We start from the raw sequence: 25,665 nt of genomic DNA, 5'->3' as shown, positions 1-25,665 counted from the left end.
TTGAAGCCGGAAAAATTAGAAAATCTACAGATTAAAGAAGCGATTTGGTGCAATTCTTTAATTGAATAAATGAAGTTTTTGTTGATGTGTTTGAAGAAAAAGAGTCATACAAACATAGAAGTTGGTTCATACTTTTCTATTAGGAGAGAGAGAGAGAGAGAGAGAGAGAGAGAGAGAGAGAGAGAGAGAGAGAGAGAGAGAGAGAGAGAGAGAGAGAGAGAGAGAGAGAGAGAGAGAGAGAGAGAGAGAGAGAGAGGCCCACTTTATTTATTATTGCATTAATATTAAAATAAAAGATAAAGTTTTAAAAAAATTTATAAAAATAAATTAAAAAGGCATATTAGTCATTTTAAGTTTAATGATGATCAAATCCACAAGAAACATGGCCAAAATGATCATAAAGTAAAAAAAAATCGAAATTTAGACTAAAATCCGAAAGAAAAAAATGCATACCATAGAGACCATTTTTGCATTTTTGTCTTTTTCTTTTTTTTCTGAATGATTTTATAGAAAAAAAAAGATAATACTTCATTAAAATATGTAATAAAGTTCATATAATTTGCGTTTTGAAATAATATTCATATTCATATATGTACCTCCTTTAGCGCCCTTCCAAACAAATATACCTTTATTCTTTTATTAATGTGATTGAATAACTATGGATGTCAATTGAAGTCACACCACCACCAAATAAACGATACAAACGAAATTCAAATTCAAATTTGTATTGCGTAAAAGATATTATGTACGTTATTCAAAATCCATCACAAGATTAATACGAAAAATCCATCACAAGATTAATACGAAATTAATATATGTTTGTTATGTTTTATATAATTAAATATAAATTAAATAAATTGATAATTATTTTATATTATCTTTAACGTGTTTGTCACGTTTTAATAGAGTTGTTTTTTGGTTGTTAAACAAAAAAAAATTGTCAGTGTAATTACCTTTTCTCTTTATTCACATTTGCATAATTTTATTTTTTAGGTATACATCTAGGTAACGAACTTTTGTAAGTGTTTACATATGACCATTATGATTGTCTATAGCAAGTTACAACCGATCATAATTATCATATATGAACACTTCTAACAAGTTCGTTATCTAGATGTATACAAAAAAACAAAGTTACCTAGATGTGAACAAAACGGAAATGTAACTACCAAGATAAGTCAATTTTCCTTTTTATTAAGACGGTCAATCATAATTTTTGCAATATTAATATATTCAGTTAAATTTTCTTAAAACAATATTTATGAGGGGCCATTTTTTGTAACATAATTATCAAATAGTTATATATATATATATATATATATATAATACAATAGCAATGCTATTGATATAGATAAAAACTACTTCTATTTTTTGTATTTTAAATTCTTGTAATATATAAGCAAACTTAATTGAAGATGATGTTGTATTGCATCTTATTGTTCTTCATCTCTGATACTTTTAGTTTTTTAGTAAATTTTAATTTTTATATTTAATATCTTAAACAATAAAATTTTATAAAATGACTATGTGTTTTTTCCCTATTAACTTTGAAGGGTTTTTTTATTATTTTTTATTATACTAAAGTAGTATATTTTAAAAAGATATTTACCAAAATTGTATGGTTTTAAAAGTATTTACCATTTTTGTTGAATTTAGAATGTAAAATAAAAAATAAGGTAAATTGAATTATCAAGGTAATTAACTTTCCGTTTTGTTCATATCTAGGTAACCTCGTTTTATTATACACATCTAGATAACAAACTTGTTGGAAATGTTCACAGATGATCATTATGACCGATTGTAACTTACTATAACCGGTCATAATGATCTTATGAACACTTCCAATAAGTTCGTTACCTAAATGTATATAAAAAACGAAGTTACTTAAATATGAACAAAACAAAAAGATAATTAGTCTGATAAGTCAAGTTCCCTTAAACAAAACACAATATCATCATGCTTGTATCTTCTTAAACTTCTTGTTCTCGAATTTTTTTTAAAGAAGGAAAGGGAAGGAAATATGTGTTCTCGAGTTTTTTTAAAGGAGAGAAATGGAAGAAGGAAAAGAGGGGTGTTCTTGAGTTTTATTTAACAAGAGAAAGGGAAGGAAATATAGGGTTTGTGATGGAAAGAAATGACTTATTTTCTTAAATTTCTTTCCTCTCATTTTTTTAGATGATAGGGTTGAAAAAGAAAGAGTATGTAAGGAAGGGAAAGGAAAGGAAAAATTACTCTTTTTTTTTCCTCCATATCCTTTCTAGAAAAAATTAGAGAACATGGCGGAAAAAAATGGATAATGACTTGATAGGGTAAGATACTTTTTGAAATGTACACATTTAGTCCTTATTCTTTTTTTCTTGTAAAATAAACTCTTATACTTTATTTTTTGTAACAATGCAATCCTTGTGACCGGCTATACCCGGTATACCGGTCATATACAAATTTTCTTTTAGGGAAAATGACTTGATAGGGTAAGATATTTTTTGAAATGTACACATTTAGTCATTATTCTTTTTTTGTAAAATAAACCTTTATACTTTATTAATATGTACACATTAGGTCATTTTCATCGAATTCTACAGATTTTGCTGATGTGGAAGCACAAGTGACCCTAAATAGCAATTAATTAGCTTAGTCACCGGAGGTGGGTGATCCTCCAGCAGCAAGAAAAGGGTGGCAACCCTTCTTTTTCTCATCTCTCTTCCTTCCGGTCGAACAACAACAGCCAAACACCCTTTACCTGTTGTGTTTCTCCGATCTGTCTTTCTTTGCATCTATCTTTGAGATATGTTGCCAGAAAAAGAAGAAAGAATCGACGAGGGGGCTACCAAAGCAGCTCCTCGCAGCCAACTACCGTCTCTACTTCCTCCTGCCTCCCCCTTCGACCATGTTGTTTTTGCCATCATTCCTCCTTGCTACCAGTGATGTGTAGGAACACACAAAGGAGTCGTTGGAGATCGGGGTTCTCCCTCTTTTTCATGATGAATAAAAGTTGGAAAATTTTCGTTGTGGATATGTGGATGCCACCTGGGTATTTCATTTCAACAAAATAAAAGAAAGGGAAAATGACTTGATAAGGTAAGATACTTTTTGAAATGTACACATTTAGTCTTAATCTTTTTTTTTGTAAAATAAACCCTTCCACGTCAGCAAAACCTGTAGAATCCGGTGAAAATGGCCTAATGTGTACATATTAATAAAATATAAGGGTTTATTTTATAAAAAAAAAAAATAAGGACTAAATATGTACATTTCAAAAAGTATCTTAACCTATCAAGACATTATCCAAAAAAAAAAAACACAAAAATTAGAGACCGGATAAATAAATCAAAAAATATTATAATCAACAAATTAAGTATTGTTGACAAGTGCCCGTGTGGCGTGTCACGTGTGCTGGTAGCTTCTTTCTTTCTCTTCCATTTTGATATTTCCCAATTGATCGAAAGATTAAACCCAGAACCTCTTTTGCTTCTCGATCATCTCAACGTCACTTGTAACTTTGTAAGTATCTTCTCTGCAACAATTTTCATTATTTCATCCTGTTTATTATCATGTTTGCTGTTCTTTTTCGTTAGGTTTTGATAATCGATACAAATTTTATCATAATTCACCGTCAAACCGACTGATTTTTATCTGGCCTTCATTTTGTTCGATTTTCTTACGATTCGTATACATTTCGATTCGAAATGTTCATTAGGAGTTTTTGGATCATTCGCCTATGTTTTGCTATTGAGCTACGATGGATTTTACATAATTATGTTTTTGTATTGTTCTACATATACCGATATACACGAATAAACTCTTAATTCGCACCTCCAGTTGAAATTATAAACTCGGCATCTATTTGATTGTAAGCATTTGTGTGTTTGTGTTGATTGTCTTCTACACCGAATCAACAATTTGTAAGCCTCATCATTTTACCTTTCCCAATTCCGATTATTCCAACAATGTAAGGCTAATTCCACTTGATATAAACCTAATCATCTGAACTTCTGATGAACTCTGATGTAGTACTATTTTAGGTGAAAGCAGTTGAAGAAGAAGGCAACCATGGCAGCAAAGCAGGCATTTCGATACATGTCTCGAAGGCTCTCAAGCAGTGGAAAAATACTAAGTGAGGAGGAAAAAGCTGCAGAGAATGTCTACATCAAGGTAATGAATTAAGCACTTCAAAACACGTTGAATTCCATTCAACTTAAGAAAAGCCCTGTTTAAATTGTTCCATATTTCTCTTTCTACTTTCTGATTGTTTCCTTCTTGATCTTGTAGAAAGTCGAGAAAGAGAAGTTGGAAAAGCTTGCACGCAAGGTCAACAACCCCCCATTGCATCTACTTATATACCCATTTGTTACATGACATTAAGGAATGATGATTTTGGTCTTTTTTACAGGCCCAAGCAGATGCCACATCAGCAACCTCCGGTGGTGGTGGTGGTGGTGGTGGGGGTGGGGGTGAAGCAAAAGGAAGTGGGCCCGCTATTGGAGTATCAGAAGACAAGAACAGGAACTATGCGGTTATAGCTGGTGTTGTGACAGCTGTTGGAGCACTTGGATGGTACCTTAAGTCAAAGAACAAGAAATCTGAGGATCTCCATGACTGAATACTTTAAGTCAAAAAATGGGAGTGATTTAGGTAAAATTGTATCTTTTTTCATGTTCCTCTTTGATCTTGTGTCTCATGTCTGAATGGTTTAAGATGATAAATAACTGAATAAGAGTTTTACTTGTTTGTATGGAGGTATATTTGTGATGATAAATTGGTTTTGGATTTGGTTCAAGCATTTTATCGAGCAGTTGGTGTTGGTTTATGTTACATAACTAAATAAACAGATTACAAATAACTCAAAACATTTTTTTGGTATTTAAGTATCATATTGAGATTTATGATGACATTTGCTGCATTAATCTCATTAATAAGTACAATATTAGATGTAATTTAAGAATATATATTGGATCAAATATATGAATTATGTTTGAATAGGATAAAAAAGAAAGGATCACGTGGGTCAAAAACATAATATTGATTTATATGTTATGGTATAAATAGTTCCGACAATTCTCAATATGACCCGTGATTTAATATTAAGATAAATGGGTTTGGGTTGAGTTTTTTTAACATGTCAACCCGTTTGATAAACGGGTTGTATACGGGTTTGTAAAAGAATCACGGGTTGACCCGTCACCTGTTTATGATTTTAAGATAAAAAATTTATAAATGTTACCACAGCCCTATGGTGCCACAATTGTAAATGGAGTTGAAAATTTATGGAGTTCACAGGTACTTTGTGCAAATTATATTTAGCTACTTTAACCTCTATTTGTCTCTCATTTAACACAAAATGGAAGCTTGTTGATACATGTACGCTACACAGCCACGTGGAAATATATTGTATGCAGCTTTGGTGATTGGTGGCTCATTCATTATTGAAGGTGACACTGATACTATATATGGATACAAACATTTTCGCACTACATGATAAATGAATTTAAAGAGAAAATAAAACTTTTTATTTTTATTATTTGGCGTGGACTTGATCCCACGTCTGTTGTAGTCATGACTGAGATTAAAAATGCTTCTTGCTTTTATTTTTACATCATCATTTTATCCACTTATAATGATCATATTTGAGAAACAAGATTATTCATCTTTATGGCCTTGTGATAGCAATAACATCATTAGTTGTTATGTCTGAACCACGAATCCGAATCTGACCCGCAAACCCGTATAAATAAACGGTATGACAGGTCGTGTACGAGTTGATGTTCCAATCCCGCCAATCCGAACACGACACGATTGTCACCCCTAGGTATACATACTACTTTTGGAACAAACGATTGGCATCATTATAGGTATTTTTTGATGCCTTTGTAATATTTTAAAGGGATATTGACATAAAAGTCCTTAAGTTTTTCAAATTTGTGAGGTTTTGTCCCTATGGCGAATTTAGGTGTGGTAATGCCTAACATATGTATCACTGCTACCATCAAATATCAAACACCACTGCTACAATCATTGAAATCCACCATCGCCACCATATCTACATTGACATCGTCCACCACCAACTTATCCAAACTCCATGCCCAGATTGATGCAATGGGTGCTCAAACCCAAATATCATACCCATAAATTATACTCATAAATCATAGATGAAATCAAAGCCCTAGCAATACAAATACACAAACCGAAACACAAGTGCACAAACCTAAAATTAAACCCAAATAAAACCTAAACCAAAATTTGCATATTTTTTTGCTCTGATTCACGTTTTAGAGAGTAGAGAGGTGAAGGAGATGATGGTGATGAACAATCAGGGGCGACAATATGAGCTGGGCTTCTGGGCGGTGTTTGGGGTAAATACGGGGGTGGAGGTATGGGGAAGAAAGGTGTTCCATTCATTGAGGTTTGATTCAGAAGAGAATAAGAAGAAGGTTGGAGAGAAGGAGGTATGGGGAAGAAAGGGACGGTGGGTAGGCAGTGTAATCGGGGTAAGTGGTAAATGGCGATTTTGACACAATTAGTCCTAATATTAGGCATTACCACACCCACATTCGCTACAGGGACAAAACTGCACAAATTTGAAAAACATAGGGACTTTTATGTTAATACCCTACTTTAAATTATTTTTGAAGATACTTACAGGAAACTAGAGTTTGAAGGCTCTTATAAGATGGAATTTTGATGAAGATTTAGGATGTCTTGTGTTATTTCTTAGATTGAGTTGTATATTTTTCCTTTTTAAATTTGATGAGAAAAGGTTATGACGGCGAGATGGTAGAATGTAAAGGATAGTAGAAGGGAGAAACCCTTGAAGCTCGATGTTTGCCCTGGAGGTTTGCGCTGGAAACCCTGTTTCATTATGATACACTTTAGCATGTCCAATGTAGGAATCATCGTGTATGGTGGCATCTTTCCTTCATGCATTATGGTCTGCATTGATGTATTTAGAGTGCCCCCACTGGCACATCCCCTATTTCCTTTGTCTTGTACACTCTAATGGTTACCATATTTAGACACGGTATATTCTCCCTTTAAGTTGTTCGATAATGTGGTTTATGGCTCTAAAGTGGGAAACATTTGAAGACGTGTAGGGTTCATACGAGATCGACTCTGAGCATGTTGACTGAATTTGACCAAGTTCTAGTATAACCTTTCTTTTTTCCCTTTTAGCTTAGTTCATCCCGAACTCATTTTATTCTTTTTCTTACTTGAGGACAAGTAAGATTTAATGATTTTGATAGTTTATTTTATTTACTTCTTTTGTGTAGTTTATTTTAACATTTTTAATCTTTTTTGTTGTTTTTGCATTGCATATTTTATCATTTCTTTATTTTGGATCGCATCAGATGCTTTCTCTTTTGCATAAGCTGTTTTGCAGGTTTTCGGAGTCCCGTTGCGGTTGCGGATTATCGTGTTGTTGAGTTGTTGGGCTTTGTGAGCTTTTGAGGAGTTGTTGGGCTTTGCGTATTTGTTTTGGAAGAATTGGGCTTGATGTGTTGAAGACTTGGATGCATCATGGACTCTTGAAGATGAGCTTGGACTATCCATTTTGATGATTGAAGATGATTAGTCCATATTTGAATGATGTGAGGTATAAAGGGGACCAATGGAATCGAAGGTAGTTGGGTGGAGTAGTGGAAGAATGAGCCAATAACATTCCAACATCTTTTGTGAAGATAAGGTCTCCACCCGCGCAACCTTGCGCGCTCACCTGTGAAACTGCCTTCCCGGGGGCATTTTAGTCGTTTGACCCATCATTTACCTTAGAGGTTAGGTCTTGTAGCTCCTAGATCGATTTTGGAGAGCAAGAAGCATTCGTCATCTCATACTTCTAGTATTTGCTAAGTCCATGATGTTAAAACACTTTTATGATCATTGTTAGACCTGGCAAACGTGTCGTGTCGTGTCGGGTTCGTGTCGTGTCAAGACATTAAACGGGTTGAGAGTGCTTGACCCTAACCCGACTTGTTTAATTATCGTGTCGTGTCGTGTCAACCCGTTTATTTTCTTGTCGATTTCGTGTCGGGTTTCGGGTTAAGGTTTAAATCTTATACATATGTTGTGGCATGCCGGGTTGAAACATTTTAAAGGTTGAAAAATAAGAGTCATGGAGGAAAAAAATGAAAAAGTGAAATGCTGGAGTTGGGAGGTGGGAGGTGGAACGGAAAAAAAAATATACTCCCTCCGTCCCATATTTATTGTTCATTTTTTGACTTTTGAAGTTTTTATTTTTTTACTTTGACCTTAAATATTTTTATTTATGTTATAAATTACTTGATAAAACTTATAACAATGAAAAGACATTTAAAACACAATCCATTCATATATTTTACACTAAGTGTTATATATTAAAAACAAAAATATTTACGGTTAACTTTGAAGAATAAAGACTTCAAAAGTCAAAATTGGACAATAAATATAGGACGGATGTGGTAGTAAGTTTAGAAAGCAAAATGGAAAGAGTTAGAGTTAGGAAGGAAATGAGATATGTAGTGAGAAGGAGTAAAATTAAGTCACTTTGAAATTTTGAATTTTACTTTTAGTTCTTGAGTTTGGGCCACTACAAATGTATATATTGAAAATATTTATAAAAATATGAAATATATATATATATATATATATATATATATATATATATATATATATATATATATATATATATATATAATTAAACGGGTCATCTTCGAGTCATCTTCGAGTTGAAAGTCTTAACCCTAACCCTACCCGTTTAATTATCGTGTCGTGTCGTGTCAACCCGTGTACATAAACGGGTCGAAATCTCTGACCCTAACCCGCTAACTTCGTGTTGGGTTCGTGTCGGGTTGTCGTGTCGTGCCAGATTTTGCCAGGTCTAATCATTGTCTTGTTGCCATGAGTGGCTAGTTACTTTATTTTGGTTGATTTGGGCTAAAATCTGTGGATATTTGTTAGTTTTGAAGGATTCATGTTTGGTTATCATTTATCTCATGTTTATGATTCTTAGTTCATAATTCTTATGTTTATTTAATACTTTGATCATGAGCTTGGTACTTGATGAACAATTGTTGGTCTCTTTCTTTGATTTAGCAATTAATAATTGAATTTGCTTAGAACAAGGGCTTGTGATGGTAGAATTATATCATCTCTAGCTTATGGATCATGACTCCTTTATTGATGTGTAAGCATTGACATCCTCCGGGAATTGGGAATTCCTTCATTCTTAAGGCTAATCAATTTTCTTGGGTTCAATTGCTTCAATTGAATCCTTGATTTTGATTATGAAGGTATGTTGTGGGCATCCTCAACTTCCATACTATCTTTGATGAATTTTGGCATATCATGCTTCATAACTGTTATAACTAATTTGGGTTGAATGATAAGCTTACATATTGAATCCTAATAATAGACAAACAAGTATTCATTTTGTTGAATTGCCTTGGTTTATCAGTTCTCTCTAATATTTGAGAATCTCACCATCTTGCTTAATTGCAAGCGTTTTAATTTTTCAAGTCTTTTAGTTTTCAAACAAATCACAACCTCCTTAATTTAATTTTACTTGTTTAATTTGATTTCACTTGTTCAATTGGATTACATTCCATTTCCCCGTGGATTGATCCCCCTTTTTACCATTATATTACGTTTTATTTGCAAGCAAAATGGTGTAATTTGCTTGGTGGCTTGACATCCCACCAGGTTTGAAGCTGAACTCAGTTTTGTTGGATATTATACTTAGAGGAACTCGTTTTGTTGACGAGTCTCAGTCGAGGTGGAATGTTGAAATATGATAGTTGTTTTTTCCACAAATGACCGATCCAGCCAGCTATCAAGTCTTCGACCAATCCAGTCGTTATGTCAAAGAAACTTTGCTTTAGAAGCTTTGTTGGATTTCTAGGGCACTTTAAGTGGACCAATCCAATCACTACCTCTTATCAAATGAGATTAAATGTCCACTTGGTAGAGACTATGTCTCGCAGATTGGAGGTCTCGGGTGCGTTCGTGATTTTTACTAACTTAATGATACTAACTTTTAACTACTATCCAACCGTTCAAAAAAAAAAACTCTTATCATCCCCACTGTCGAGGTTTGGGTTCAAATCCAGCTCTCCTAATTTTGAATGTTTTAGGGTTAGCTTTCTTTTCCTATCAATAGTGGAGGAATAAGGAAAAAGTCAAGGTGTAACACATGTGATTTTGGGAAATAGCACGCTAGAAAATTTATATTACATCTGAAAATTTCCCAAAAAATTTATGAAAAATTTAAGAAGTAGCACCATGGGTGCTACCCCTGTGAAAGAGAGAGAATGTTTAGGACGATGATAAAGGGAGAATGTTTAGAGCAATTTGATAGATCAAATTTGAGAGTTCCAAGTTTATTGATTTTTCTTAAGTGTTTTATCAAAGCATCTTGCTTTGATTTTGAGCCTTAGAAAACACTTTATAATCATGTGTGGAAGTCATTAAAAAAAATCACTTGTGGAAGCTTTTTTAAAGGGTTACCCCATAACAATACATTGCTATTTTGTTAGATATTTTATAATCGTTCGGGTTTTACTATTTTATAATCACATGTGAAAACACTTTATAATCACGTGTGGAAGTCATTCAGAAAATATCAAGTGTGGAAGCTTTTTTAAAGGGTTACCGCATAACAATACATTGCTATTTTGCTAGATATTTTATAATCGTTCGGGTTTAGCTATTTTGGTACTATTCTTGTGTAGCCATACAATATCTCTGTCATAGCTAGTGTAACCATATAAATTCTCTGTTTTTTGGTGTAATTAGTTATTTTTTAGATGATTGTTTATATTCATTGAGGATAAAGTATAGAAGCCTAAGCCCTAAAGCGTTCTCCAAGACCGATGGTGAAGTCGACCAATGGTTTACTTTTCTACGTATGTTAGATCAAAGAAGGAACTTTTGGAACCTTTACCCACATAAATTTATAACATAAACTTTTGCTCCACCAAAAATACGAACACACATCCTTCTCGAACCTACGACAAAGTTTTATTACTTCTAGAATCATGAAAATGCTTGAAATTTACATCATAAACACTACTCAACAGATGATTATACTTAATTCATGCAAAAAAAACAAATGATTATTCACAAAGAAATTAAACACTTCCCATCTATATGGCGACTGATCTCCTCTAATCTCATTTGATCATGTACCATCACCATTGTTACGGACTTCACCTCCATTTTTTCTCTCTTCATCATCGTCTTCTTCATTTAATGCTTCACCATCAGACTGAATAAACTGCAACTTCAATCTTCCATCTTCTCGACATGCATGCAAGAGTTCTTGAGTCGGGATCTTTACCTCCTTAAGAATAAACCTTCCATTGCTACGAAAAGATTCAAGATACACCCATGGCTTCCCACTGATTCCAATAGAAGAAATTGGTGGAGGGAATTCCATTCCTTTTATCCTCGACCTCTTCGACTGATCACCTGATAACATCTCTGATACTGCATGCTTTGTCGTTCTTTCCTCCTGTTGTTGTTGTTTACGTTGATGATCAATATGAACATCTTGTTTTTCTTTCATATCTTCAACCACGTCATCAAAGCTTTCAAAACCAAGGCCTTCGGTGCACATGGATAAGCTTTCTGAATTCATGCCAACACTCGTGCATTGATAATGGTTGGTGGATGGACGTAAATCGTTTTTCTCATTGAAATGAAGCTCACTGAACATATCGTCAATGGCTTTATTGGGATTGATGCGTTTCCATGAATCATCAATGGAAGCTTTTGGGGTCTCTAATGGCGATGGCTTATCAAAGATATGTTGAAGGCTTCCACAGGCAGCCATATTTTCAGGTACTGTTTTTTTTTTTATTATCCTTTTAGAGATGATGATTGTGTGATGAACAACACAAATACACAAAACAAGTGGGAACACAGATAAAGCCTCCTAGATACAAGGTTAACATGATGAGGGGTGGGGTGGGGTGGGGTGGGGTGGGTAGGGTGGGTAGGGGTAGTTGATTAGGTCAAGGTCCACAAGGTGAGGAGGGAGGGGGTGCTATCAAATAGGTGATCATGTGTTTGACAGTTGAAGAAACAATTAATGGATGAGTGGTCAATTGTTATGGTGATGTGGATATAAATTAGTGGTCAAGATTTCTTTAAAATTCATCCTTTTAATATACTTTATTATTTCAATCTTACCAAAGTCGATATATTGTTCACCACGTGAATGTCTTGACTCTCGACAAAAGTAACAAAAGCGTAAAGAAGGCTTAAATACAAGAAATATCGATGTACTATATTTGTTTTTAGCATCCTATTTTTATTTCTATAAATAGATATCGCTAGAAATAGACAAAATTTTCAAAATACAATGTTGTAAGTTGTAAGAGAAGTCGAAAATCGCTAATGTTATTAAATACAAAGCAATTTTAACTAGTATTAATTTATTTTGATGTTTTTCCTAATCTAATGTTCTAATGAGGAAAAAAAAATGAAATTGCAATAATAAATTAGGTAGATTTTTAAAAATTGTAATATCATAACAAAGAAAAAAGTTAATAAGTACGACATAATCACATAAAATTTTCAAATTATAATACCTTAAAAAAAAGTCAAAAGTATACCATTGTATTAGAAATAAACAAAACTAAGATATCATAACATACAAATAAATGAAATTAGATTATTGTTTCTTACATTTAACCTTAAGAACATATTGTACGATAAATTTACGATTTGTTATATAATAACACAACGTATAAATTGACAAAGAATATAAGAGAATTACTTCAAATTACAAAAAAAAAAAAAAACAAACAAAATGATTGAATTTAAATTGATAAAAAAAGAAATTCCACAAACAAGTTCATACAAACCCTTCACAAACCCTAAAACACAATCACTACTACTTACTACTTACACCCACCATCCTCCACCTCCTCCAACCACCATCACTCTCCGATCACCGCCACGTCTCAATCCTCTCCATCAACGCGGTGATCGAGCTCAGATTCACAATCCCTTTGCTCTTCTCCGCCACGGGAGTTTCACAAAACCCAGTTCCATAAGATTCTTCAGTGGAGGTTGAGCAGCTGAGATGATCATCATCCGTTACATTATCCAACAAAACAGAATCAGAGCCGCTAGAATCCACCTCCTTTTCTCCCTCGTGGCTGTGGCGGAGACATGGCGGCCCGTGGTGGTGGTGGTGGTGGTGGTCGTTCTCATCTGGCGGACTTGCAGAGGGTTCCAGAAGTGAATCTTGTCTTTGACGGAGGGTTTTTGTGACGAGGGTTTTTAAAAACTTCATTACTTGGACTGCATACATCAAAGCTGTCAGTGGATCTGCCATCTGTCACAAAACATATAAAGTCAAACATTTATTTTTGAAAGTCAACCATGGCGTATGAATCTAATTCAAATACCTGTGTTGTAAGAAAACCAGGGTTAATATCGTAAAACACCTTTATATATTGTCTTCTTTTGTTTTGTTTAAATCTCAACTTTTTTTTTTATGAAAAAGACCTTGCATTTTTTCATTTTTTTTTATTTGACCCTTTTAGTAGTTTTTATTGTTAAAACGAGTTAATATATTGGATTTTTTTTTTCAGAATAAATCTCAACTTTACTTTTTTCTTGTAATAGACCATGTATTTTTTTTCATTTCTTTCCTGAAAACCCCTCAACTTTTTACTTTTTTCCAAAAAAACTCTCAACCTTTTAATTGTTTCCGAAAAAACCCTCAATTTTTTTAGTTTTTTCAGAAAAAAAAAAAAAAAAAAAACCTCACATTGTACAAGTTTTTTAGAAAAAAAATGACTAAAAAGTCCAAATCGAAAAAAATGAAAAAATACAAGGCCTTTGTCAAGGAAAAAAAATAAAGTTGAGGTTTAATACGGAAAAACCACAAAATATAAGGTATTTTATGAGATTAACCCCTTAAAAGACCTTGTATTTTTTTCATTTTTCTGGAGAAACCCTCAGCTTTTTATTTTTTTTCCAAAAAAAACCCTCAACCTTGTAATTATTTCGGAAAAAACCATCACATTTGACAAGTTTTTTGGAAAAAAATTGCTAAAAGGGTCTAATAGGAAAAAATGGGAAAATGCAAGGTCTTTTTCCAAAAAAAAATAAAGTTGAGGATTAATCCAGAAAAAAAAAAACAACATATAAGGTCTTTTACGATATTAACCACATCAAAAACTTGTTAAACGTAAGGGTTTTTTCCGAACAAAAAAAAAAGTTTAGGGTTTTTCCAGAAAAAATAAAAAATAAAAGGACAAGGGTTTTCCAGGAAAAAAATAAAATGTTAAGAGTACTTTCAGAAAAAAAAATAAAAATAAAGCTGTAATCCAGAAAGAAAAAAAAAACCCAGACTATATAAGGTCTTTTAAGATAATAACCCAGAAAACAAATGTAAAGTCAAACATTTTCATGAAATTAAGTCAAAGTCAACGATTTTGAATATTTTTAATTTACAAATGGAATATAATAATAATAATAATAATAATAATATATACCTGTGTCATGTTGGGTGCAAAAACCATGGCAATGTTGTGAGCATTCATTTTGTTAAAATGTTGTTGTTGGACAACATCAGCCATGAGATTAACTGCCCAATCAAGTAGGGCAGCTTCGGTCAGGGGTAGGAGCCTGACCAGGGCACCACAATCTTCCTCCGACTCACACTGCATTACCCGCTCAGGTGAAAGTGGGTCCAACACTCCCCTCGGTAGCTCTCTAAACCATGCCTGAAAATCAAAACCACATTAAAAAAAAAAAAATGTAGTAATCAAAGAGGGAACGGAATGGAATCGAGGATTACGGAATAGGAATGGAATATGTGATTCCATTCCATCATACCAAAAAAACACACTTCAATCCAAAAAAAAAAATAATCGCATATTTAATTCCTCATATACCTTAATAAGACCAGCCAAACAATGTACATCAATACCATTTGGAACCACTCCACTATTCAACTGATTCCTCAAATGTTCTTCTTGACTATTCTCTGCATTGATTCTAAAAACACCTTCAGCCTGAAAATATAGCATAGAAAGTTGAGGGTTTAGTTGGAAACATTTAAAGGTTGAGGGGTTTTTTTCGGAAATAAAACAAAGTTGAAGGTTTTTTTCGGAAAAAATGTAAGGTCTTTTATCTTTTTTCATGAAAAAGATAACGATGAGGTTTAATCCAGAAAAAACACAACATATAAGGTCTTTTATGAGATTCATAACCCAATGTCATACAAATAAAAAGCTATAATTAGGTGGATTATTTCAAAATATAGTGTCCTAATAAGAAAAAAAAATGAAAGCACAATGTTACAATTGGGTGAATTTTTCAATGGAAAATACCATAAGATAAAAAAAATTTGAATGTATATTGTTGTAATAGAAAGAAACTGAAATGGAAGTGTATTGATATTTCTTGGATTTAATGTTAACAAGACTATGGTGTTGCTTCTTTATTTTTGCTTATTTAAGACAACTTATGCTTTTTCATAATTGTGATTATTAGTTTATGAGGAAGAAAAAGTGTTTGAATAAGTTTATATGATACCTAATTGCAATCAGCTGATAGTTTGTTTTCATTGTTTAACAACTTCTGATTATCATGTCAAATGACAAAAAAGGGACAAGGGTAAATGTGTAAAATTGGCATGATGAAACAAGAAAAAAGAGGAAAAAGAAAGAAACAAGACCTAACTACCTAAGCTTCTTAGCTACTTTGATTTTCATAGGTAATGTTTATTATTTTGTGATACAAAAAAAAAAAAAAAAAAAAAAATGAAATTTTGGCATACCTGTAAGCCACCCTGACTATACAAGCGATGCTGCATGAGCAAGAGGATTGTTGGAATACTGTTGCCTCTGAAGTCGTGTGATAACTGCATTGATTCAGTGGAAACACCAAACACTGTAGCACTATAAATAAAGAAGAAGAAAAAAACAGTTGTCAAAATGCGATTGGAGAACTCAAAATGGTTTTTGATAGGGCTATAGATCATAGGAGTAAGAGTAAAGCCTTGAAATTGGAATATAGATTTGGTTATGTGATAAAAGTCTATTTTCTTGATTATAGGCACATATGGAAAAAAAGATGCAAGAATTAATGAAAATTTGCATATAATGGTTATTAGGTTTGATATAAGACTCTCTTTTACTCGACTGTTTTAAATGAATTACAACAACAAGAACACTTTTAAAGAGAATGGAGAAGAATTAACAAGTGCTAATGACTTCAACAAACAAGAATAATCAAGTAAAAACATTAAGAGACGTGAATTTCAAGATTGTAAATTTGAAATGTACCTTGCACTAGGGGCTCTTCTGGGAACTTCAGGTTCAAACTCAACAGGAAGACCCAAGAACCCATTGAACCGATCGAAGGTAACATGCGCTACATGGCGCACATTAGTGGGCCATCCAATCTCCATAGCAGAAAGATCTTGCTGCTCTTCTGTAGCTGTGGTCTTGCAAGAAGCAGCAACCCAGAAAGATTTCCTGAATAGGGTAAACAAAAGTGCCAATAACGACAGCTGTTGATTATCCCTTTCTCTTCGAACATTCAATTCATCGTCTTCGTCGTCATCTTCTTGGCAATCGGTAACCCTAGAAACCCTGTCTACTGATTCTTCCGATTCTTGATTTACATACTGAAACAATGCAGTGTCATGGTGGGTTTGCATAGAAGAAGAAGATGAAGATGGAGAATGGAGGACCTCTGTCATGGCTGTAGAAAACAAGAAGGTGGGTTTTGTCTGTTTGGATTTGTAGAGATTTTTGAGTAAAATAATATTGGTTGAGATTTGGCCTTTGGTGGTGGGATTAACGAAATGATTTGAGGGCAGATTTTGATTTGGGGGAAATGGAAAATTGGGAGGGAATTGTGGATTGATTAATAGAACGTGAGCATCATGAAGTGGGAGATTTTTTTATGCTTTTTGGATGGAGCGTCTAAAGTCTAAACTCCAAAGAGAAATGAGGAAGTTTTTTCCTTTTTTTTATTTAATCAAAATATTATATTTTAATTCTCCATTATATTTTGATTTACATATCCCAATCTTATTTGATATTTCAAAAGTTTGGTTTGATTATAAATTATTTGCATCATTGTCATTTTGTTGAATTGGAACTTAGATCATCTTTTAGATCAGCTTCAATAAATTCTTTGCATAATATTCATTTGATTTGTACATATTTCAATAAATTCTTTGTATAATATTTATTTGATTTTTACATATTTAGTCACTGAGTTTTTTTTCGTTTACATTTACCTCTTCAACTTCTTAAATTGTACATTTTCAGTCCTTATGACCGGTTACTCTAGGTTAGCCGAGAAAAATGACTTAATAAGATAATATATTTCTCATTTTGTACACATTTTGTCCTTATTATTTTTGTACACATTTACTCCTTAATATTCTTTTTGTTTCAAAATAAGTCATTTTTGTTTTTTTACTCATTTAGTACTTATGAATGATTTCTTTAGGTTTTTATCATGATATTTTACGTGGGATCGGTGTTCTAAAAGGTGTGTCATGGCGTGACACGCAACTTTGTCGTTAGGAAAAGCCTCATAATGTTGTTGTTAGACGTGAAGCGTGGAAAAGCGAGATAGGGTGTGCTATGGCACGTTATGACATGTTATGGTGCATGTTTTTTTCATTTGAGACACTTTTTTTTGCTCTTTTTATGCATTTTCTAATCGGACATTCAAATATTGTGTTTTTTGTTAACTTTTTGTTATTAGTTGTTGATACAACACATTTCCAATGATGCACACTTGAATTGAAACAATAGTCATCCCATGCTCCAAGCATGCACACTATGTTTATCTATGGTCTTTACTTTGTGAAATAGATCGGTTGAACACATTTCCAATGATGTCCATTTCACAATTCTCAATCCTTATCACAAGTGTAAGAATACCAAATTCTTGCCACTATTAGAATATGTTAGATTCTAACATTTCATGCAATGACCCTTTTGTAATGTCACAGCACAAAAGTCACAAAGACTTTGCCAATGATATTACAAAGTACACATTCAAAGTACATTCCTTTGAACATCCTTCTTGCATAAAAGTTTCTAATCTACATAGATTCTTAATATCCAACTCCCATTATGGAAACATTTCCATATTTGCCGTATGACAACTCAATATAAATAGAATCCTATCTATTTATAATAATGTCAACTTGGTCCATCCATTACTATACTACCAACTACCCACAATGTAACACTGTAAATTTCAAAATAATTTTTTGCATTTGATAAAAACATAATTCATTCATTATTTATAAAGCATCGTTGTTTAAAACTCAATTCATAACATATATCAATCCGAAGATCTCATAACATAAATATCTCGTGTGTGTACTGATCAAGTCGGTGCCTTTCCGCGATCCTCACTAGTACCTGAAACACATAACACGAAACACTGTAAGCACAAAGCTTAGTGAGTTCCCCAAAATACCATATATAACACATATTAGCCACTCGAGGCTATAACTATGTGGGTCTGTGCACCCAAACTCTGTGAACCCTCAGGTTCTATCTCTGTGAACCTTTCGGTTCTAACTCTGTACACATGCACAACATAAATCACATAGAATAATGCAGTGCAACACATAACACATATATAGCATACAAACACTGTATCACATAACTCTGATTACCTACTCAAGGTAAAGTATAGTGAGAAGACTCACCTCGGATATCTTAGTAATTGTCTGACTCGGTAAACTCTGGTCTAGCCCCTGCCTAATCACATGAAATAAATACTCTAATTAATACAACCCTCAGGGCTAGGCTAATCTCTCTCTCTCTCTCTATACATCCTCTAGGAAGGGTAAAATACTATCCTACCCTTCCGATAACTCTAAGGTCCAATCATTGACTAACCCTAAAAGTCAACGAAGTCAACGGTCAACCTTGACCAAACTCGCCGAGTGCACAACTATGACTCGGCGAGTCCACACGTTTTCTTCACTCTCCTAGTCCTCCTTCGACTTACTGAGTCAATCCTCAACTCTGCAAATCATCACAAATCACAATCTGTGAAATGTCCCGACCCAACTCGCCGAGTCCGACTCCTGACTCGACAAGTACCATCGTGCACTCTGTCCTCTAGATTCCCTCTGACTCACCGAGTCACTTCCCTAACTCAGTGAGTCACCAACTGTGTGATTATCGGGAAAACCCTCGTCCTACTCGCCGAGTCGGCTATTGGACTCGGCGAGTTCATGCCATGCTCAAGCTGAACTGACCTCCTGAGGTCAGATCCGCTCCTCTAAACCGTAGATCCAGCTTCCCAAAGCATTATAATCACGTAAAGCTAACATCTTGGTGCTCATGCAAAGGCTCAAATGCCTTATTTGAAGATATGACCTCTAAAATGACATCCAAAGCTCATAACCCCCATTAACACTCATAAAGCTCAAGGGAAAAGGGTCTCTGAACCTCTTTGGGTCCAGATCTACAGCACCAACACGAGAGGGGACCAATTACTCCATATAACCATCCTCTAAAGGGGCTAAAAATACCTAACTCTAAGAATTACACCATAAACTGAAGAAGGGTCGAATGAATACCTCAAAATGAAGTCTCTGAGCCCTGGAATCACTGGATTAGCACCCTCTTCAGCCTCCTGTTGTCTTGGTCCTCTTCTATTTGCAAAAACACTAACAATGATCAAGAAATGACTTCTTTCCTCTCACAAACGCTCTAGCTCACTTAGGGTTTCTCTCTGGGGTTTGGTAGCCGCAAATGACGGCCATAAGGCCCCTTAAATAGGCCCCAAACCCGAGGAATTAGGGTTTCATTAAACAGCATGGACTCGCCGAGTCCTTGGGGGCGACTCGCCGAGTCCAGCTATCCACCCGGATAATGATTCGCGTCTCTACTCGGCGAGTCTACGCATCAACTCGCCGAGTTCTTCCACAAAACTTGAAATTCAACGAATAAATATAATACCTGAAATTCCGGATGTTACAATTCTCCCCCACTTGAAACAGTCTTCGCCCTCGAAGACTCATCCCTGAAATAGCTCTGAATGCTGCTCACGCATCTCCCGCTCTGGCTCTTAAGTCAACTCGGATCCTCTCCGATGTTGCCACTGAACCTACACCAGAGGTACCTCCTTGTTCCTCAGAACCTTGATCTTCCGATCCACAATCGCAATTGGTCTCTCCGCGTAGTTCAGGCTCGCATCCACCTGAATATCCTCTAACGACACTACCACCGACTCGTCGGCTATACATTTCCTCAACTGAGACATGTGGAAGGTATTATGAATCCGCTCCAACTCCGCAGGTAGCTCCAAGCGATACGCTACCCTGTCCACCCTCGCGATTACTCTGAACGGCCCAATATACCGGGGCCCTAGCTTGCCCCTCTTCCTGAATCGAATCACTCCTTTCCAAGGAGATACCTTCAGGAGAACATAATCACCGACCTGGAACTCAAGCTCGGATCGTCGCCTATCCGCATAACTCTTCTGGCGACTCTTAGTGGTCAACAATCTCTGCCTGACCTGTTGTATCTGCTCTGTCGTCTGAAGCACAATCTATGTGCTACCCATCACTCGTTGCCCCACCTCTCCCCAACAAATGGGAGTCCGACACCTCCTCCCATACAACGGCTCAAAGGGCGGCATTCCAATGCTCGAATGATGGTTGTTGTTGTAGGAAAACTCCGCTAAGGGCAAATACGTGTCCCTACTTCCGCCAAAATCCAACACACATGCTCGGAGCATGTCCTCGAGCGTCTGAATCGTCCGCTCGCTCTGACCGTCAGTCTGTGGGTGGTATGCGGTACTAAAATGCAGCCTCGTACTCAACTCCTCATGGAATGTCTTCCAAAATCTGGAAGTGAAACGCACATCTCGATCTGACACAATCAAGATCGGCACCCCATGCCGCGATACCACCTCTCTCACATATATCTCTGCTAACTTCTCCGCAAAAGAACTCTCACTAATGGCGAGAAAGTGAGAGCTCTTTGTCAAACGGTCTACTATCACCCAAATCGCATCGACACCCCTCGCCGTTCTCGGCAATTTGGTGATAAAATCTATGGATATCTGCTCCCATTTCCACTCTGGGACTTCCAGTGGCTGCAACTTACCATGCGGTCTCTGATGTTCGGCTTTAACCCTGCGACAGGTTAGGCACCTCTCAACAAACCATGCTACATCTCTCTTCATACAAGGCCACCAATACTCCCTTTTAAGATCCAGAAACATCTTAGTGGCCCCAGGATGGATCGAGGATCTCGATCTATGCGCCTCCTCCATCAGGATGGTACGCGTTCCTCCAACAAACGGTACCCAAATCCGACCCTGGAAGGTCATAAGCCCTCTGCTATTGGTCACGAACTCTGACACCTGTCCGATAACTCGCTCTCTCTTACGGTTCTCCGGTCTCACTGCCTCAGCCTAAGCCCCTCTGATGGTGTCCAACATCGGAGTCATCACCGTCAATCTCATACAAATATCCCGAATCGGGGCGCTCTCTGCCCTACGACTCAGGGCGTCAGCTACCACGTTAGCCTTGCCCGGGTGGTACATGATCTCATAATCATAATCATTTACTACATCCAACCATCTCCTCTGACGCATGTTCAGGTTTGGCTGATCCATCAAATACTTCAAACTCTTGTGGTCCGTGTATATCGTACACCGAACCCCATACAGATAATGGCGCCAAATCTTGAGGGCGAACATCACAACCCCTAACTCTAGATCATGGGTGGGATACCTTGCCTCACGGGGCTTCAGTTGCCTCGATGCGTACGCGATCACATGCCCCCTCTGCATCAACACCGCGCCCAACCCAAATATCAATGTGTCACACTACACCACGAAGTCCTCCATTCCCTCTGGAAGAGCCAACACCGGGGCTTCGCACAATCTCTGGCGAAGAGTCTCAAATGAGGCCTGCTGCTCTGGGCCCCAGCTGAACACCACACCCTTCCGAGTCAACCTGGTGAGAGGAACAACAATCTTGGAGAAATCCCTGATGAACCTCCGATAATAGCCGGCCAACCCTAGAAAACTCCTGATCTCAGAAAGAGATTTCGGCACCTCCCAACTCATCACCGCCTCAATCTTGGCCGGATCGACCAAAATCCCCTTTTGGTTAACGAGGTGACCAAGGAACTACACCTCCCGTAACCAAAAATCGCACTTGGAGAATTTGGCGTAGAGCCTCTCCGATCTCAGCATACTGAGGATTTCTCGCAAATGCTCCTCATGCTGCTCCCTGGATCTCGAATACACCAAAATGTCGTCAATGAACACAATCACTGATTGATCCAGCATCGGTCAGCATACCCTATTCATGAGATCCATGAACGCTGCAGGTGCATTGGTGAGCCCGAATGGCATCACCACGAACTCGTAATGCCCATAACGAGTCCTGAATGCGGTCTTCTAGATATCCTCCTCGCGCACCCTCATCTGATGATATCCAGATCTCAGATCAATCTTGGAAAACCAAGACGCTCCCTGCAGCTGATCAAATAAATCGTCGATCCTCGGCAAAGGATAACGGTTCTTGACCGTTAACTTGTTCAGCTCTCAATAATTTATGCACATTCGGTGCGAACCATCCTTTTTCTTCACAAAAAGGATTGGTGCTCCCCACGACGAGCTGCTCGGCCGTATAAACCCCTTCCCCAGCAACTCCTGAAGCTGCGAGGATAACTCCTGCATCTCTGGTGGTGCAAGGCAATAGGGCGCCTTGGCAATAGGTGCTGCCCCTGGAATCAAATCAATGCGAAACTCAACCTGCCTCTCGGGAGGCACACCCGGTAACTCCTCGGGAAAGACATCTGGGAATTCACGCACTATCGGAACCTCCCCAGCTGTACTCGGTCTCTCTGCACCAACTCTCGTATCCATCACATACGCTACAAGACCACTACAGCCCTGCTGTAGACTCTGCCTCGCTCTAGCGGCCGAACAAAACGCTGAAACGGGACGGGTACCCTCACCGTACACCGTAAGAACTCCTCCACTTGGGTCTCGTATAGTCACCAGCTGCCGCTCACAATCGATAACTGCTCCAAATCTGCTCAACCAATCCATGCCTACGATGACACAGACATCCCCCATCGCAATCGGGACCAAATCAATAGGAAACTCTACACCGAAAATCTCGAGTACACATCCTCGAATCACCTCCGTGGCATACACTTCTCTCTCGTCGGTGATGGAGACTCTCAGAGGTCGACTCAACGCCTCTCGACTAATACCGATGTGCTGACTAAAATCCAACGATATAAAAGATCGACTCGCACCCGAGTCAAATAACACCAAAGCAGGTACAGAACTCACAAGAAAAGTACCTACGCATATCATAATATAAGCAAAAAATCTCAAACATTAAAATAAATACATGAAGGAATACATACCAGCCACGACATCGGGCGCTGCGCGGACCTCTTCCGCAGTCAACTGGAAGGCTCTCCCCCGAGCCTTCGGCGTCTTGGTCTTCACCGGCCGACTATCAGAAGCTCTAACAGCAGCAGGGTCAGACCCCTGAGAAGCTCCCTGTTCTGACCCTCGCAGTAGCGGACACTCGGCCTTCCGGTGTCCGGTCTGGTTGCAGTGAAAACACACTGCAAACCCCTTGGGGCAGTCCTTGGCCATATGCCCCTCCTTGCCACACTTGTAGCAAGATCCATCTCTACAAACTCCATTATGACCCTTGCCGCACTTTCTACAAGTGCGACCCTTCTGGCTCCCTGCTCTGGAATCAGCGGGCTTGGCTGCCGGCTTGGACTGTGCCGGTCGCCGATCCCTCCCCTGAGACTCCGCCTCCTCCCTAGCCTGAGTCTCTATCTCGATCTCCCTCTTCCGGGCATTTGTCTGGTACGAGGAGTTTGCCACGAACTCCCGAATATCTCTCCTCAAAATACTCAAATAACGGCTCATACGTGCCTGCTCAGTAGACACGTGCTCAGGGCAGAACATCACCCTCTCATGAAACATCCTGGTAATAACCGTAACAGACTCCGTACCCTGCTTAAGGGTCAAAAACTCTTGTGCCAACCGATCCCGTTCCACCGAGGGAACGTACTCATCACGAAACATGGCGGTGAACTTCTCCCAGGTCACCGCAGCAAGCTCTGCTGGAGAATAGTGTGTTGTCGCGAACTTCCACCAGTCCTTCACCCCCAGGCGAAGTTGGTTCAGCGCAAACCGAACCCTCAAGTGCTCCGGTCACGAGCATGTATAGAAACACCCCTCAATGTCAGATACCCATCTCATCGCTGCAATCGGATCCTGCGTCCCATCAAACTCTGGTGGCTTCGTGTTGCTGAACTCCCTGAACAACAACGAGTCACCCCCTTGCGGCCTAGCAACAGCGACGGTTGCGGTGGCCGCTGCAACAGCAGCCTCAGAAAGAGCGGCATAACGCTCATTAAAAGTCTCAATCAGCATGGTCTTAATAGACCCGAACATCTCTGGTATCTCTGCCCTGATGGCCGCAGCCACCTCCTCATGGATGATCCGGCGGATCTCCTCATCACTAGTCTCGCTGCTCTCTGGCGCATGACATGTCCTCACCATGATCTACCTCTGAAATACAACATACGATATATTAGAAACTCACTCGAGCATACTCGCACTCGATAACTCATCCCTCCTTGATCCCTGGCATCCCGAAGATTCTTACTTGAACTGTACACCGCCCCGGTGTTTCAGTAGTATGGGTCCAATACTACCGTCCACACCGCGTTAGTATACACCCCAAGTCCTCCTCCTAGGATCCCAAGTCCCAAGTACTCTATTATGCATAATCCACTCTCTAACAGATCTTTCATAAGCTCCTCACTACTACCTACTCACTCTCAAGCATCTCATAGCAGCTCACCTTCCCCTAGGCTAAGGCATCACAAATCAGGCCACTCTAGTCCTAATAGGAATACCTAGCCCACTCTAGCATGAGAATACATCATATCAATCTCATAAGCATATAACATAAGGGTATTTTGGGAAATCACCATTCGGGTGCTGACTGATCGTACACACGACTCTGCTCTACGTTTTCCAAAAATCTTTTACTCTTTTTAGAAAACTTGGTTCTCTTTTGAAAATATTTCTCAAATCCTCAGTTTGAGTTCAAATACGCCCGAAGTTGTACTCGAATCCCTCAAACCAAGGCTTTGATACCAACTTGTAACACCGTAAATTTCAAAACAATTTTTCGCATTTGATAAAAACATAATTCGTTCATTATTTATAAAGCATCATTGTTTAAAACTCAATTCATAACATATATCAATCCGAAGATCTCATAACAGAAATATCCCGTGTGTGTACTGATCAAGTCGGCGCCTTTCCGCGATCCTCACTAGTACCTGAAACACATAACACGAAACACTGTAAGCACAAAGCTTAGTGAGTTCCCCAAAATACCATATATAACACATATTAGCCACTCGAGGCTATAACTCTATGGGTCCGTGCACCCAAACTCTGTGAACCCTCAGGTTCTATCTCTGTGAACCTTCCGGTTCTAACTTTGTACACATGCACAACATAAATCACATAGAATAATGCAGTGCAACACATAACACATATATAGCATACAAACAATGTATCACATAACTCTGATTACCTACTCAAGGTAAAGTATAGTGAGAAGACTCACCTCGGATATCTCAGTAAATCTCTGACTCGGTAAAC

The 25,665-nt window shown here is 37.4% G+C and overlaps 3 protein-coding genes across 4 annotated transcripts; 1 reads left to right on the top strand and 2 right to left on the bottom strand.

Annotated features, from left to right (window-relative positions):
• The first annotated feature begins 3,344 nt into the window (after positions 1-3,344).
• On the top strand, positions 3,345-4,780 carry LOC111917505 (uncharacterized protein At2g27730, mitochondrial). 2 transcript variants are annotated; one of them, XM_023913185.3, is made up of 4 exons: positions 3,345-3,501; positions 4,012-4,152; positions 4,270-4,308; positions 4,391-4,780. In XM_023913185.3, the coding sequence occupies exons 2-4, from the start codon at positions 4,051-4,053 to the stop codon at positions 4,598-4,600; spliced, it is 351 nt and encodes a 116-aa protein (XP_023768953.1). In that variant the 5' UTR covers positions 3,345-3,501; positions 4,012-4,050; the 3' UTR covers positions 4,601-4,780. The 2 variants fall into 2 exon arrangements, with proteins under 2 accessions (XP_023768953.1, XP_023768954.1); XM_023913186.3 differs by having other exon boundaries at positions 3,347-3,501; positions 4,023-4,152.
• A 6,138-nt stretch (positions 4,781-10,918) lies between these two features.
• Positions 10,919-16,960, bottom strand: LOC111917507 (rho GTPase-activating protein 5). Its single transcript, XM_023913189.3, has 5 exons — positions 16,278-16,960; positions 15,770-15,890; positions 14,883-15,002; positions 14,481-14,711; positions 10,919-13,312 (listed from the first exon to the last, which is right to left on the bottom strand). Exons 1-5 carry the CDS (start codon positions 16,694-16,696, stop codon positions 12,923-12,925), a joined length of 1,281 nt encoding a protein of 426 aa, XP_023768957.1. The 5' UTR covers positions 16,697-16,960; the 3' UTR covers positions 10,919-12,922.
• On the bottom strand, positions 11,147-11,800 carry LOC111917506 (protein FAF-like, chloroplastic). Its single transcript, XM_023913188.2, has one exon. It carries the CDS (start codon positions 11,798-11,800, stop codon positions 11,147-11,149), a length of 654 nt encoding a protein of 217 aa, XP_023768956.1.
• Positions 16,961-25,665: the final 8,705 nt, after the last annotated feature.

This window comes from Lactuca sativa, chromosome 2, assembly GCF_002870075.4.
Source record: "Lactuca sativa cultivar Salinas chromosome 2, Lsat_Salinas_v11, whole genome shotgun sequence".
NCBI classification, from domain to species: Eukaryota; Viridiplantae; Streptophyta; class Magnoliopsida; order Asterales; family Asteraceae; genus Lactuca; species Lactuca sativa.
This window is presented reverse-complemented; position numbering and strand designations above follow the sequence as displayed.

Bases quoted from the DNA above. Each gene is read 5' to 3' on its own strand.
- LOC111917505 (XM_023913185.3), top strand. From the start codon at position 4,051: ATGGCAGCAAAGCAGGCATTTCGATACATGTCTCGAAGGCTCTCAAGC. The intron at 4,153-4,269 runs GTAATGAATTAA...TTGATCTTGTAG, and splicing joins CAGAGAATGTCTACATCAAG to AAAGTCGAGAAAGAGAAGTT. The intron at 4,309-4,390 runs GTCAACAACCCC...TCTTTTTTACAG, and splicing joins TGGAAAAGCTTGCACGCAAG to GCCCAAGCAGATGCCACATC.
- LOC111917506 (XM_023913188.2), bottom strand. From the start codon at position 11,800: ATGGCTGCCTGTGGAAGCCTTCAACATATCTTTGATAAGCCATCGCCA.
- LOC111917507 (XM_023913189.3), bottom strand. From the start codon at position 16,696: ATGACAGAGGTCCTCCATTCTCCATCTTCATCTTCTTCTTCTATGCAA. The intron at 15,003-15,769 runs GTATGCCAAAAT...CTATATTTTCAG, and splicing joins ATAGTCAGGGTGGCTTACAG to GCTGAAGGTGTTTTTAGAAT. The intron at 14,712-14,882 runs GTATATGAGGAA...TTTGATTTTCAG, and splicing joins GTTTGGCTGGTCTTATTAAG to GCATGGTTTAGAGAGCTACC.